Here is a 15,392-nt window from a genome sequence, read left to right on the forward strand (position 1 = left end):
ATAAAAACATCCCCGTGCATATTCCAAGAGCTATCACAGATCCCCGAGGGCAGGACCTGACTGTCTATAGTACCCTGGGAAAAATGCTTCAAGCAGCAACAGCAAGGGAGCTGCACTACACACAGGCAACAGGACACACATGAGAAAAACAGGAACACACATGTGACACAATGCTCTGCTGTAAAAAGGCACTTCTGGTAGCCACAGCTGGAGTCATGCCAAAGCAGACTCCCATCACTGCTCTATGCAGGCTGTACATGCACCAGTCATCTCCACGGCAGGAGAGCAGCCTGCCAGGTTATCTGCACCCAACAGCTGGCCCCTCTCTTTCCTGTAAAGACTAGCCGCAGTCCTGGCGACCTTTAGTGCTCTGATTTATGCCTTAAAAAGAAGACATTGTTTACGTAGCGCAGGAATTGATTGACACAAGAGCAATAATGGGACCTTTTTTTGTTTTTAAGCTCCATTGTGAGCTGGAATTTTATTTTTTCAACATGTTCCTTATCTCATGAAAAAATCACATCTCAGAACAATGACAAAGGCCCGCACAGCTGAAAGTGACTCCCATAAAGACCGGAAGCTTTACTACACATGCTCCTTCAGCACACACGGTTGTGGTTTCACAAAAAAACTCTCCAGTTTTGCACTGACAGAGTCCTGGAAAAAAGATTGTTTTCACAATGACACCCAGCCTTTTGTGAGAATGTCTGCTGCCGAATTTATCCTTGTTCCTAACCTCTCATCCTGGCCTTTGAGACATTGTTACATCTAATTTACAGTGACTTCATGTTTTTTTTTAAGTTAATATTGCACTTGCTTGTAACGTGAATATTATCAGACCAGCATTTTCTGAATCTTCTAAAAGGCTCCTGTAATTATAGCTACAGATGCTGTGAGACAAACATAACAGAGTTAATACAACTTAATTCTGTAGCAAAGGCTACATTATAGACAGGATTTCACTTGTTGTTAATCTGATTACTCCATCTTTTAGATTCTCAGATTTCAAATCTGCAATTTTTACTTTTTCCTCATTTATTCCATTTATTTAAGGCTTAAAATGAGCCACATACACTTGGTGGATTCTGTTTTTTTGCCTCAATTTTTAATTTTGCCATGAAGCAAATCGCAGAACTGAAACCTCATAGTGGTGAGGCAGGAGGCCTACAAGTAGACACATTAGCAGTCCACATTACATCTTCTGGACTACAAGCACCTCATTGCTGGAATTGTAGTAATAATAGTAATGATCTTGCATCGTACATAAGAAAGAGAAACAACGGTGTCATGCAGTAGCAAATGAAAAGGAAGCAGCAATCAGCATAAATGTGCTGAACACATGTATTGATGGAAGAGAAAACTAGAAAATTTGAGGAATGAAGAGCAGGCAGTGATGGACATTTTCCAGTATCAAAGTGCGTTCTTTCAGAGCAGTTCACAGTGAGACTCAGCACACTTCTTTTCCTTAAAGAACAACTACAGGATATAACTTAATAGTGAGGTTTTGTTCCCCTTCCTCCCAAGAAATGTGTTCAGGGCACAAGACATTTCAAGCAAAACTAATCAGAGCCCTGCTGCAAGAAAAGTGACAGGTGTTTGCCACTTCCTTGCTTTGTTGTGAGGGGCAGGAGGTGGCCAGCTTGACGGAGTCTGACGCCAGACAGACTATCTCCCTCTGTATAACAATATGTTAGAATTAATGCCAAACAAGGGCTCAATCACCAAGCCCTTTAAGACATTTTTCAGCTTCAGGTATGCAACACCCTGAAGCCCGGTCAGCTTTATGAAGTTCATCAAGGTTGCATCTGAAAGGGAGACATCCAAGAGGAATCAGGATGCTGCTAGAAGTAATAATTACACAACAGGAGGGGTCGCTCTCCCTTCTAGAGCGACACATGACGCAATCATGCACTCAAAAGACAAGCCTTGTTTCACATGAGGAGAAGCATGACAGTCCTGCACTCTGTGGGTGTGTCTTCCAGGGCATTTTTCAACTGCAATGGCAGCGCTGTTAATGGCACATTTGAAACTGGACATTAAACTGGCCTGTTGGAGTTGCCTCTTCCTTATTAAACTTCCTTATAAAACCCTCAGTGAAAGGTGCTGGGATCCTGGACTGCAATCACAGGAGCTGCATGTAGTGGACATCAATGGCTAAAGACACAATCTGAGCAGGAGATGACAGAGATGAGAGAGAATGTGTACTTACCTAGGTACTCCACCCCCAGCCTCCTGCAGGAGTCCAGGCAGGCTTGCTTGGCAGTCTGGTAGCCGTAGTCACCGGGCCACAGTTTGGTGGTGAGCCAGAGGTCCTCTCGCTGCACCCCACTCTCCTGGATCGCCTCTGCCAGCTGGGACTCACAGCCGTACCGCTTTGCCGTGTCGATGTGGCGAATCCCACATTCCTGCAGTGCGTACACCACAGCTCTGTGTGAATAGCCGCCGTGATGCGATGTTCCTAAAGGACACAAAGCGTACCCCCCAAGCAAACAAAAAATAGGATCAGATCTTCAAGAATGCTGTAACACTGTAATTGGGAGATTATAAGCGTCTGCAACATAACCTGTTCATTCTTTAGCTTTTTTACTGGTAATAAGTTAAAAACTGGTGAAATTCTCTAAGTCAGCTTAGATAAAAGCATCTGTCAAACACAACGGCAATATTCTATGGACATTATCACTGGAAAGTAAAACAAGTGGATTTAATGAGCAGCATAACAATGCCTCAGAGACAGAGAACTGCCTGCTGTTCACCAAGGACACTGCTTGAACATTTACGCACCCAGCAGAAATTTGTAGAGAAAAAGCAGTGGGTCTGGTTGACCTGCTGTTTTAATTAATGCAGCAGATAACATCGCAAATGTTGTGTTCTGCTCCCATTACTGCAGTGCAAAGTAGAAATGATTTGAGGTTTCTATCCCAAAGTACAGATGACCAATAGAGTAGGTAGAAGGCTGGGTGGCACTCATGGGACCAGTGATTCATGGTAATAGTAAAGCAACATGGACACTGACTAGCATTCTTAGACAGGAATGCTCTTCAGTGCAAATTCAGGCCAGATCTGGGCAGGCCTTGGTGGACAAAGCCAATAGTGGGGTCAGTGCTGACTTCCTTCTCAAAGCTTAAGAATGTGAAGACTTAGAAGCAAATGGAAATCCACTGGGTTGTGTTTCAAATTTTACACCAAACCCTGGACACTGCACAACTAATGGATGATTCCTGTGGCCTGTCCTCTCCTTTCTCATTCCTTCAATGATGACAAACTACTGCTGTAGGTTCTCTAGACTGTAACTGTTTCATGCATTTTTTCTGCTTGTGAAAGTCACCATGGTGTGATTAAAGTCATGTTTCCAGCCCAGGACTCATTCCTGGCCTAGACTTAGCCTTAACCTTAACTGACCGCAAAAAGAGTGCTTCAGTTGGCAGTTTAAGTACATATCTGTTCTTCTGCCTTCAGGATCTACCGGCTTTTGAATATTGTGTAAGAAACGTTATTTTCTTTTTTCTCCATTTAGAATCATCAGTTATTTTTTGTTGATCAACTTGTTTATAAGCTACTCATATTTTAACATGTCACAGGCAGCCCTCCAAACCTGAAAGCATGCAAGAGGCCACAAGGGGGGCTGTGTTGCCGAGAGATCCCCACCTCGAGATCGCAGAGCTCGGACAAGTGTCTTTAATGGGTTTGTTAAAAACAACTCAAAAACAAGTCTGTTATCAGCAATACTCCTCCAACTTGCTGATTGTCATTCTTTACTGCAGGAAATATCACATCAAAGAGCACACAGCTCTGCTGTTTAATACAAAAACAAGAAGAAGCACACCTATTTTTATTATGTAGGCAGAACCTTGCCTCTATTTACACGAAGCCGTGTTTACTGATTCACACAGTGCTGCTCGTAGCAACCATTCCTCAACAGTTCTTGAGAATTAATCTCTTTCTTTCATTCCTACTAAGGAGAGAATGGGAGACAACTATAGCTTTTCCTGTCTCTGCCTATGGAGAATCCAGGTTCGATATTTCAAAACAATTATGAAAGAAACAAAGTGGGAGAAGAGGTCAGTGAGAGGAGATCTTTCCAGTGTAGCGCTCACCAGACCTCACAAGCTTAACTGGACCAATTCAAGTTCTCTTCAAAGCTCTTCATGGATGCTCAAATTAAAAACAAATCACAGCTGCAGAAATAGCATATAATCCCACATTTTCAGAAATGCCTGTTTACAAACTTTACAGAGATATGTTCAAGTACTAAAATATAATATGTATAATCCTGGGACTCTGTTCTATATTATTTCAGTTGATAATTTTCATGTAAATAAGTGTCCCCTGGAGATGAGCAGCCACTAAATGCAGAAACAGAAAATGAGAAAAAAACACATTACCAAAAACGTTCTACCCAATATAGAATTTATTTTGCAGCCAGCCTCAACTTCCCAATGCTTGGTTGTTTATGCAACACATTATATAACAGCAAAGGGATTCTCAGAGTAAGCCTCTAACTTCTAATGAGCACTCAGAGGCACCAAAGAAAGGGAGGCCCTCAGTTCTTCTCCTGCTTCTGTGGTTACATAGACATCTCCAATTACAGCATGAAAGGAATTCATTCAGCACTCATGGACGTGAATACATGGGCTTTGCATACCTAATGAATTTTACTATGAATACAGAGAAGAAAAGAAAGGGAAAGTCACACTGTTCTGCATGTCTGCTGAGGAGTAGCCTCTGTAGCGTGTTGCTAAAAGAGGAAAACCATTTGCATGGTGTATGCTTTTCTTCTGATCTTTAGTAAACAGGTTACATAAATCACAAAGCTTTCAGAACAGAGGAGGGTGCTCGGCTATTTTTGATTTTTGAATATGAGAAATTTAACCACATCAGGATTCCCCCTGAAACAGGGCAACTGTTCCTCTATAGTTAGTTCCTCATGTTCACAGCCCCTTCTGCTCTCTGTCCTCAAGTTCCATTGGGGCCTTTGGTTATGGTCTCCATTTTGAAGCCTCCCTCAGATTTTATATTTGCTGCTAATTGATCTGAGGAGCCCTTCTAGCTATTTCTGAAAAGATACCGGAGTATCAGCTTCAACAAAGTGGATAGGTAGTTTCTTTTTATGCAGTACAAAAAAGGTTTCAGTCATTTTAATCTATCCTCACATGACAGACATGTAACTGGTATCATTATATACCATCAGTGTAACTATATATAATACAAATCTAATGCAATTTATAATCCAAATCATGCTAAGAAAGATTTTACATTATTTTATTTGTACGCTAACATTGACAGGTACTATACAGATTGCATCCCTCACAGCTAGGACATAAACTCTTTCATGGCATTGTTGCAGTCCCTCTGAACACCAAAATCCCTTGATGTCTCTTTCAAAACCAGCACCTGATTGTTTAAAGTCCCAAAAAGGACAGGGAAAAGCAAGAGGTATGACCCTCCCCAAGAAAGTATATAAGAAATATAACGTTTTTTAAAAACAGTGAAATTTTGGATTATGTAACACTGTATGTTTTAAAAATCTAAATCTTCTTCATCACCCAGGGTCTTCACATAGGACAGTCACTTCATGCCCAGGCTGGGAATGAAAGCCATTATGAACTGCTGGTGTTAATTCTAATGAACTCTCTACTCTGCTGGTCATTCTGGCACTACATTCATCAGAATCTGACAAAAGTGTTACTGAAAACTGTCAAGTATGGAGAGCGACAATGAATGGAAGGGATAATACCACTGTATATATGGAAACAGCCTTAAGAAAAAGCTAACTGAAACATCAGCATCTTCATGCACTAAACAGTATACAGTATATGGTACAGTATGTATGGGACAAGGACTACACTAATATCATATCAATAGCTAAGTTTTATCTGGATCTGCTTATTTGCAAAAAGCAAATGTTTAATATGAAAAATGTATACTTAACTTAACAGGAACAAGCTCACAATTTTAGCTCTTATGCAAATTTTGAAAATGCGTATGACCACTCATTTTTTGGGAAAATTCAGTTTTATGCATAAATATGAAGAAATTCAGCATCTGTGCACAAAAATCAAATACATGATCCAAAATCACTTTTAGACTTTTTGTTATATTTATATCTCTGGATACGATTAAAAATTCCAAAGGAGCAAGACTTCACTGACATGTACCAGTACAGAAACCTCTATTTTCTTCAAATGAGCTGAACGTCGATGCAGCCCTTGCTGGGAAATGACAGTAAAACACTGCTGAATTTTGAAACAGGAGATGGAGGCACAGATGGTGAAAAGGGGCTTTAAAGAGACTGGGTGAAAATGAAAGCAATGAGCTTATGCCAGAGAGAAGAGAACTCTCCTGAAGTGGTCAAAGGGGTAGCAATACGTTCAGTTTTGGCATATTTTTCTTTTATGTTAGTAGGCAAATCATCTGTCTATTTTGGACCCAGTTAGACATTATTTCAACAATGGAAACATTCAACATCAATTAGAAACACTATCAGTGATCATAGTGTTGTGCTCTCTCCTTTTTCCTCTTGCTATCATTTATTATACTCAAATGATACCTCATAGGTGATGTTTGAGACCTTGATCAGATTTAACAATTAAAAAGTTATGAATTGTTTCCATGCTGTATATACTTTATACTTTATATATATACAGTATGTTTCATCCAGAAGGAATAGGTGCAGGAAACTATTCACTTACAAACAACACTTCTCTTTTTTTCACTAAAGGGCAACCCTTGCTGAATGACACACAACTGTCAATCTGATCCCATAGGTCGTGAGAAATTAATTCACCTCAACCGAGGGGGTTCTAGGGAGGCCCAGAGTAGAATTTGGCCAAGACACCATGGCTAGCACCCCTGGTCTTGTGAGCATGGCCATGGTATCTGTTATGACCTCAAGAAAATCAATCAAAGCACCTCTTACAACACATCATTTCCTGTCACCATATTTGGGTAGTCCCAAGTGAAATGCAGTAGCTACAGTTCAACACTCCTTCAGCAGCAACATGATTTTGCCTCTGATGTCCTTTATCAAAACACTGACAGCCCCAGTCATGCTGAACACCTGAGATGTGGCGAGATCCTACTTCAAGAGGGTGTAGCTGCTGACTGCACTGGGGCTCTCCATGGAAAAACATTAATGAGTTTCTCATTTCCTAATACCCATTAATGTTATCGTGTTCTCCACTATTTTAAGATCAGGAATTTCTTTGACTCTGGAGAACTATTAAATAGTGAGAAAAAAACATTTCCAGAGCAGTCTGCTTCGCAACAGTAACCAATAAGGAGTAACCGTGGGAGAAAACTGTCTGGAGAAGGAAAATATCAATTTAATTCATCAGATGGATAAAGATAACAGGATCCTTCCCAGTAGCTTTCATTTTAGTTACTCTTCCCAAATGAGCCGATTGGAATGATACTGTTTATATACCTGACTCTAATTGGAAGTCTCAAATGCACTTCATCAAGGGCCCCTCTCCAAGGTGCTCAACAGGACAAGTCAGTAACTCTCCCCAAGAGTCTGCTGAAGTATAATTACTGGGGGGCTGATCCACTCAGGCCTCTGCTGAGGATGTGAGTGGTTTCATGTTCTGAGGCAGTTGAGACCTACAGAGCCTAAGCCACCAATCTCCAGGAGTTCCAGGAGGTTCCAAAATCATAAATGGAGATGAAGTCAAGGAAGGAATAAGCACAGAACTCAGTAGACCAGCTCACGCCCTCCTCTGCAAAAACACCATGTTCTTCAGCCAAAAGCAAAAACGAGAGATTGCCGTCTGTAAAGTTCAGATGCAGAAGTTTGCATGAGGCAGCATTTATAGTGAAATCATTTATAAGGAAGCATGTGAAGGAAGCAAGAAAGCACCACATCATGACAGGAAGCCCAAAGGCAGTTAACATGTGAAAGCAAATGCATTGCCTTCTACACTCATTGGAACCATTTTCCTCTTCTCATGGTGAAGACAAAAGCATACACAACCCAAACTCAAATTATCTTTTTCACTCAAACTGGCCAGGAAAGCACCAGTGGCTCCCCCAGCACAGCTGTAATTATTATGGCTTAGGGTGATGTCCAGACACGAGGGGTACATGCAGCAATGACTCCTACAGAGCATCAGGAATGCTGATTAGGCAGGCTAAAAAGATTTTAAGAATGGTAACAATTTCAACTTAACTAATTTAATGAAAATTAAATTTCATTAATAAATAATGTTTGGATTAGTAACTGCATAGGCAGTAAACTGGGCATCTTCCAAGACTGTATATGAGCTACTCACGAGGGCAGAGGTTTAGCTGTGAAATTAAAACAAATATTAAGCCTTTCTATCTCATGATGAAATCTTTGCTAACATAACTAGTGTTCAGAGAGAGAAGACAATTTGCTGAACTATTTTTAAACTGTCTACATTCTGCAAGGAGTTTCAGAAATGTTTTGTGAGCATCTTGTGAGGCAAAAAATTAGCTTCTACAGTGGTGTGAAAAAGTGTTTGCCCCCTTCCTGATTTCTTATTTTTTTGCATGTTTGTCACACTGAAATGTTTCAGATCATCAAACAAATTGAAATATTAGACAAAGATAACACAAGTAAACACAAAATGCAGTTTTTACATCATGGTTTTTATTATTAAGGGAAAAAAAATCCAAACCTACATGGTCCTGTGTGAAAAAGTGATTGTATATCGTATACTGTTTATCGATAGGTGAAATAAGATTATCCAAACCTCCTCTATTTATTTTCATGAACAGAACACAATGGGGGCGAGCAAGCAAATTCTAGACTATTGTATTCTAGACTAAGCTTTCAGTCCTGTTTTGATAGCTGTTCAGTTTACCTCTGTAAAATTACATGCACTTTTCATGTTAGGCTCTCTCTCCCCCAGCAGCACATCCAATCCACTCCAGAGCTGTAATTTAATACACACAGCACATTTAAAGTTCTACTGATGCTGTAAACCATCCATTTCTGCAGCACAGTTGATTGGAAAACCTGTAGGATTAGTAATCCTGGTATACAGTATGTTGCTTCTCTCTTCTGCTCATTAAAGACCCCTGTACCCAGGCCCCTCCAGTGATAAAAAAAAACAATCAACAATTATCTTTGATATACAATGGAAAGCAATGGGAACAAGGCAGGGTACACCTGGATGGGATGCCAGACCATTACAGTGCAGGCAGACACAAACTTACACACTCACACCAGAGGCTGTGTTCTTAGAAGCCAATTAGCCTACCAGTATGTCTTTGGACTGTGGGAGGAAACCAGAGCACCTGGAGGAAACCTATACAGACACAGGGAGAACATACAAACACAGACAACACCCCAGGTCTGGAATTGCACCCAAGGCCCCAGCACTGCAAGGCAGCAATTTTAACCTCTGCACCACTGTGCTGCCCTCACAGAGGTAAGTGTATGGTGGAAGCAGAAATATTTTTATTAAACCACCTCAAACAGGCACATTTGCAGTGTCATTAGGGATGAAATCAAAGGATGAAAGCCTAGCAACGTCAACTCTTCTAAACTCGAACAGAAAATTTAAGAGTTGTGTAAAACTGTTTAAACAGTTGTTTATGTGTAAAAGACATGCGTTTTATTATTTTATTCTTATAAGTGACACCATTTGCAATTTCATAATTCGAAATTAAAGTGGGGTGTTGAACAAAAAAACCCCAAAAATGTACACTTTTGTACAACTGCACAAACAGAAACGTTATAGGAAAAATACTCCTGTTCTGGAATCCTTCCTGAGATGAGCAAACAGATTCATTCCAGGGCTTAAGGAAATGTACTGCCTTGATAGTGTTCTCACTTCAAGATGAAAAAGGTTCAGTCCTTCCAGCCTAAGTGCAGACCTGACCAAGTATTTAAAATCCTCATCGGGAACAACAAAGACGACCCAGCAGACTTCTTCAGTGAGCAGTGAAACATGAACCAGAAGCCACAAGTGGAAACTATGTGGAAATGCATTTTAAATCCAGAACAGGAGGCACTTCTTTACAAAACAAGGTTGTGGGAGTATGGAACAAGCTATCCAGGCATGTTGTTCAAGTTGATACCCTAGCTCAAGAAACAGCTGGAAGAGAGTGTTAGATCTATTAGCTCCTAACTCCCAAATGGGCTAGACGGGCCAAATGGCTTCTTCTCCTTCCTTATGTTTTTAGTACACTCCAGTACAGTGGACTGAACATCACTAGCAAAAAGAATACAGACGCCAGGTGGAGTATACGCTCCAAAGCAGCAGTAGCACACAGGATCTTCTTGCACTTTCTGTATAACTTCTGCAATTATTGAACGCTGAACCCTGGTGCAGTAAAGCATCGAATTGAAATGTCATTAAACAGGAAGGCAGAGCCATGCCGCTTTGCAAAGAGACTATTACATGAAGTTTCACCTTGACCACAAATAAGTTATAATTAGATGGTGCATAAGAAATGCTATAAACCAAAACAAAGTTTCAGAATTAGAGATAAAATCAACCAATTAAAACACAAGGCATGCTAGACTCCCCGCTAGTGTGTGGACCAGAAAGTCGATTTAGAATCACATATTACACAAAAGAAAACTGAGAGAACGAAAGCCAAAGTTACATTCCATGCAGACAAAATATATCTTACAAAGTTTTAAATCAATAGTGAACATACTGAACCGCACATTTTGATAGAGCTGTCTTCTCAGGAATCACAGCGGGAAAGAATTGTGAACGACAGTGTGGGTGTACTGGTTAGAAAGCTTCCTACCAGACTGATTTGTTTTCTAGGAGTTTGTGAGACAGGGCAGAACTTGATGCGCAAAAATAAACCAGTACAATTACCAGATGGGCCAAATGACCTCATTTCTAACCTCTCCAACGCCCCTACCCTCAGCTACACGCCTCTGACGGACTGGGAAAGACACACCAGAAGTGCTATTATTATTTTTGGCTAACCAGCTAATATTTTAATTCTCCTAAGCAAGCATCCAAAAAGTTCTGTCATGTCACTAGTATGTAGTACATTTCTCTGATTCATTTCACAATTTTTCTCCAGCTTGCCATTGGTATAGTTTATACTGTATATGGTATAAAACAGGTTCACAAACCTGTAACAGAAAAAATGGAATTAGTATGCAATAAGCTTCTGGATTCTGTGCAGTATAAAGAGCGGCAGTGAGTGGTATTTGGAACGTGTAACTGTAAGGCTGTGGGTTCAAATCCCAGGTGAGACACTGCAGAAATAACTGAATGAATAAATGAATGAAAGAATGCTTGAGCTCTGGGTGTAACTCTGGACCTGAGCTGCTATGTGCGCAGATTTTGTATGTTCTCCAAGTGTTTGCGTGGGTTTGTTCCAGATGCTCCAGTTTTCTCCCACAGTCCAAAAATATACTGGTAGGTTAATTGGCTTCTAGGAACACAGGCCCTGGTGTGAGTTTGTGGGTTTGTGTCTGCCTGCACTGTGATGGACTGGCACCCCATCCAGGGTGTACCCTGCCTTGTTGCTTTCCCGGATAGGCTCCAGCTCCCCCCCAGCCCTGTACTGGGAAAAACGGTTAGAAAATGGGTGGCTGGATAAATAAATGTAAATATTTCTAGAATCTTTTTTTCTTATTCTGATTCCATAATGTCATAAAACATCTCACATAACTTTGGAAAATTTTAAAGAATATAATTCTTCCTTTTTACAGTTCTGCTGAGCTTGTTAATTACTGTAAGAAATGCATGTTTGGAAGAGCAATGGTTTAGATTAAATTCTGATTCTTACTCAACGTTGAGTTCAGTAATAAAAGCCAGTATTCAAGTGCTAATGATACTCCAGGACCACTTTCCTCAGCTTACGGCTTGACTAGGCTCAAAATGAGTGAAAGGGTGGCCCTTTTTACAAGATCTATATTTATAGACATATGATTTCCCTTCTGTATACCTCAGCAAAAACATCATTCCTTTCAATAAAAAAAAGTGTGCAACAATATGCTTCAGCAGGCTCAATTTTCAGTCCTGAGGACAGGGCCCCCCGTTGTCCAGATGTGACTTCATAGGGGACAACTCTCCCCTCCAGACTGCAATTCATTAGACCTAAGGACTGCCCCACTGATTTGTTTTAAAACTCCAGCACTGCTACTCACTTAGATAACAGCTAACAGCACTTAGCCTCGGTAACTGAGGTCCTATTTGTCGTCACTTGAGAAAATGTGTGCTGTTAAACCTTACTCCTGGAACAAGAGTAATACCTAAAATTTTATACTTAACTGAGCAGTCTGAATAAAGAACCTTGTAGATTCACTTTGTTGTGTTTCAGGAACTATTTGACAACCTACAACATCTTTCTCAGCTCTTGCAGACTGACTGAGGAATTTGTAGTCTTTAATGTCCGCTAATTTCACTTTTTCACAACTGAATTTTGACTTGGTTCTTCTTTGGTTTGTATTGCTTTGAAAAAGGGAATAAATATAAATTACTGGTCCAGTGGTTTCATTTTTGTATTTAAAATGTTCCAGGTTTTCAGGAAATTATTTTTCTAGTTATTTGTATATCTCCCCGAGTTACCAATTTGTGCTTTTTTGTAAGGAGCACGTTTGTTGAATCACAATGTCTCACAACTTTTCCACTCACCCTCCCTCCAGCTTTCTTGATGGAGCAGGACACAGAGATAAACAGTTAATGTCCATTGGATAGTCTGGCGGGAACATACTCTGGAATATCTGTGATGGCTGACTGGTCACAGACAAAGCCCCTTGCAAGAGACAGAGCCCGGCCATTGCTGGCCACCTCACTGCACAGCAAGCAGAAGACTACAGAGCGCTTACATAATCATTTTCAACAACAATCAATTAAATAATATGGAATCAATTAGGAGTGCACGAAACAAAACATTTAAACTTCATATGCAAATGACTGTTTACCACTCAAACCACAGCTAATGTTTTCATTAATAAGTTTTATTAAGCCCTAAAAAGAAATGTCCCAACTCTTCACTGACATTAACTGTGCAGATTCTTATGAAAACTCTATAACCACCCTTACCTCACACCTTATAAGCCTGCACTACAGTGCCTTGTCTCGTTTCAAAGGAAGTACAGAAGACACACCTGCTTCAAGGGTTAAGACACTTGGCATAAACTTAGGCTCATCTGCTTTCTCTTGGGAATTATTTTTAATTTTACAGTAAATGTAATTTCTTCACTGAGCTTGAAGATGCTACCTATGAAAAGTCCTTGAACAGAGACCCTACTGAAGTATTCAAAATTGTCAAACAGATTGATGAAGTCAACCCAATGCACATCTTTAGAATGACCACTGTAATGCTAACAAGAAGACAAAAGTGAAAACATGCATGTGGAAGTAGATTCAAAACTAAGAACAGCAGGCACCAGTTTACACAACTTTACACAAAGGTTTGTGGAGGTCTGAAACCAGCTGCCCACTCAAGTTGTTGAACCTGGATTCTTTAACAAAATGGCTGGTGAAAGCATTGGCTCAGGTAGCTACTTGCAATCAAATTAGCTAGATGAGGTGGATGATCTCCTCTGACATGTAGTTCTTCTACATTCTTGTACTCTTTCTACTTTTGTAATTGATGGAAAGGCATGCCTATACCATTTTGCATCAAAGGGAAACGTGGGGGATGGGGATGAGAATTTGGAATAGCTATACAAAAAAAAACATTAATTAATAAAGAAATGTGATCCAGGCAGAGCCATCAACTAGGCAATTTGGGTAACAAATACCCCCCCCCCCCCCCCATCCACCCTCACACACACCCTGTCTCTTATAAGTGCGCATGCATGCACACACACTGACACTGGTGGACAACAGGCCAAATCACAGACAATCTCTTTCTCATTCGCATTTTCCCACCATCCTGCGAAACATTCTCATTAACAACCAAATAGTTCTCAGACGCTATGCCGGATGGTGTCTCCTAGAAACCGTGTGGTGAAGGACTGCTGCTTTCCTTTATTGAAACTTGCAGCAGTGAAAAGGCAGATATTCTGGCATATATCAAATCCAATTTCCAGGGTTCACTAAACCCATTCAATTCTGGACAATGTCTTGTGACTGGAACTTTCCTTTTTTATGGACTGCAGAGGAGCACCAGTGGAAGGCAGTTTTACAAGCAGTTTTTAATTACCACCCACCCTTCCCCCGCCTCCTCACCCTTCTCCGCGCTGAGAAACAAAAACAGTCCATACGTCTCCGCGGCTCCGTAAACAGTGTTAACCAGGAAGAACCTGGTTAGGAAATGACCCTAGCTCTGGTTAGATTCCAGTTGTTGTGAAATTTGCACTCATTGTCTTCAGTGCATTCCTTGGACATGGCAACAAGAACAGTGACAGTTCCTGATAAATTGCCAAGCCTTATTAAGAAGGCTCTCCTGCCCTGGCCTGTCAGTGAAGAACAGTTCAATGTATACATCCCTGCCAGGCCTCTCAAGGTCAGCCTCTCTGACTTGTCATGTCTGCTGCTCACCCTCTCCTAGTCTCTTGCTCCCCCATGCAGACGAGGAGAAAGAAACACCAGAGGCTGTCTGTGGCTGTCTGCGCCGCTTGAAGACAACATTCAGCCAGCTCAACTGTCCAGGATCGCCTCCTTATTAACAATTCAATAAATCATGCTGTGGTGCAATTTTTTAAACACTGTCGCTACAAAAGTCCTTGGGCACAATGTTATCTAAAAAAACAAGTGGCAACTAGTTTTATTTTCACCCTCTGTTATGACACACTGAGACAAGATGGGGCAAGAATGGGGAGCAAAATAGTCTCAAATCTAGTGGCTAGGCTGGATGAATTTGCACAACAGGGACTATGCAGCTACAATGATGTCTAGTACTTCATCCTTAGGTTCAGATCTCATCTTGCCTCACCTGAGTGCAGACCAGGCATTTTAAGAACAAAGGCCAAGCTAGTCTTTTGAGAAAAAAAGATTTGATCTTCCAGATAAAATCCTTTCAGACCAAATAAAATCCACAAGACCTTACCAAGCACGATGTTGTAAAGTAATCTTAAAGCTGCTGACATCTTGTTTTTGATTGCACTGGTGGGAATATTTTTTCCTCTCTCTCTCTCTCAACCTACAGTAATCAAGCACAGCCTGTTTTAACCACAGTGGCTGCAGTTCAGATAATTACCTTTACAATAGGAAACTACCGAGAGCCATTTATTTGAAAATCAAATCTGAAACAAGAAATGCCTAGTATTAGAAAGGGATTAAAAAGCTCTGACAGTGAAAACCTATTTGGCCAATTAGCACCACAGGAAATCTGCCCTCTGAAGCACAAACAACAAAAAAACAAAAACACAAGACCAATATGCTCTACATTCCACACATAGCTCTGCTAGCCCTAACTACAGAGAGATTGCTGGTGTTGAATTTCTGTTTTACAAGTGAAAGGCTCTTTTAACATCTGCAAGTACTTTAAGTGGCACATTG

At 40.7% G+C, this 15,392-nt stretch overlaps 1 protein-coding gene across 6 annotated transcripts in view; it reads right to left on the reverse strand.

The window, feature by feature from the left end:
• The window catches only part of LOC148652171 (putative oxidoreductase ZK1290.5), a 77,121-nt gene that overhangs the window by 48,063 nt on the left and 13,666 nt on the right, over window positions 1-15,392 (reverse strand). For all 6 annotated transcript variants that reach the window (XR_015925245.1, XR_015925247.1, XM_088598856.1 and 3 more), the window contains exon 2: window positions 2,210-2,458. Coding sequence is in view for 4 of the 6 variants with exons in the window: in XM_088598856.1 (XP_088454982.1) it covers window positions 2,210-2,458 (249 nt within the window). In the remaining 2 variants the exon portion in view is untranslated. The remainder of the gene's footprint in view (window positions 1-2,209; window positions 2,459-15,392) is intronic.

Source organism: Lepisosteus platostomus, chromosome 11 (assembly GCF_059453375.1).
Source record: "Lepisosteus platostomus isolate fLepPlt1 chromosome 11, fLepPlt1.hap1, whole genome shotgun sequence".
Lineage (NCBI taxonomy): Eukaryota > Metazoa > Chordata > Actinopteri > Semionotiformes > Lepisosteidae > Lepisosteus > Lepisosteus platostomus.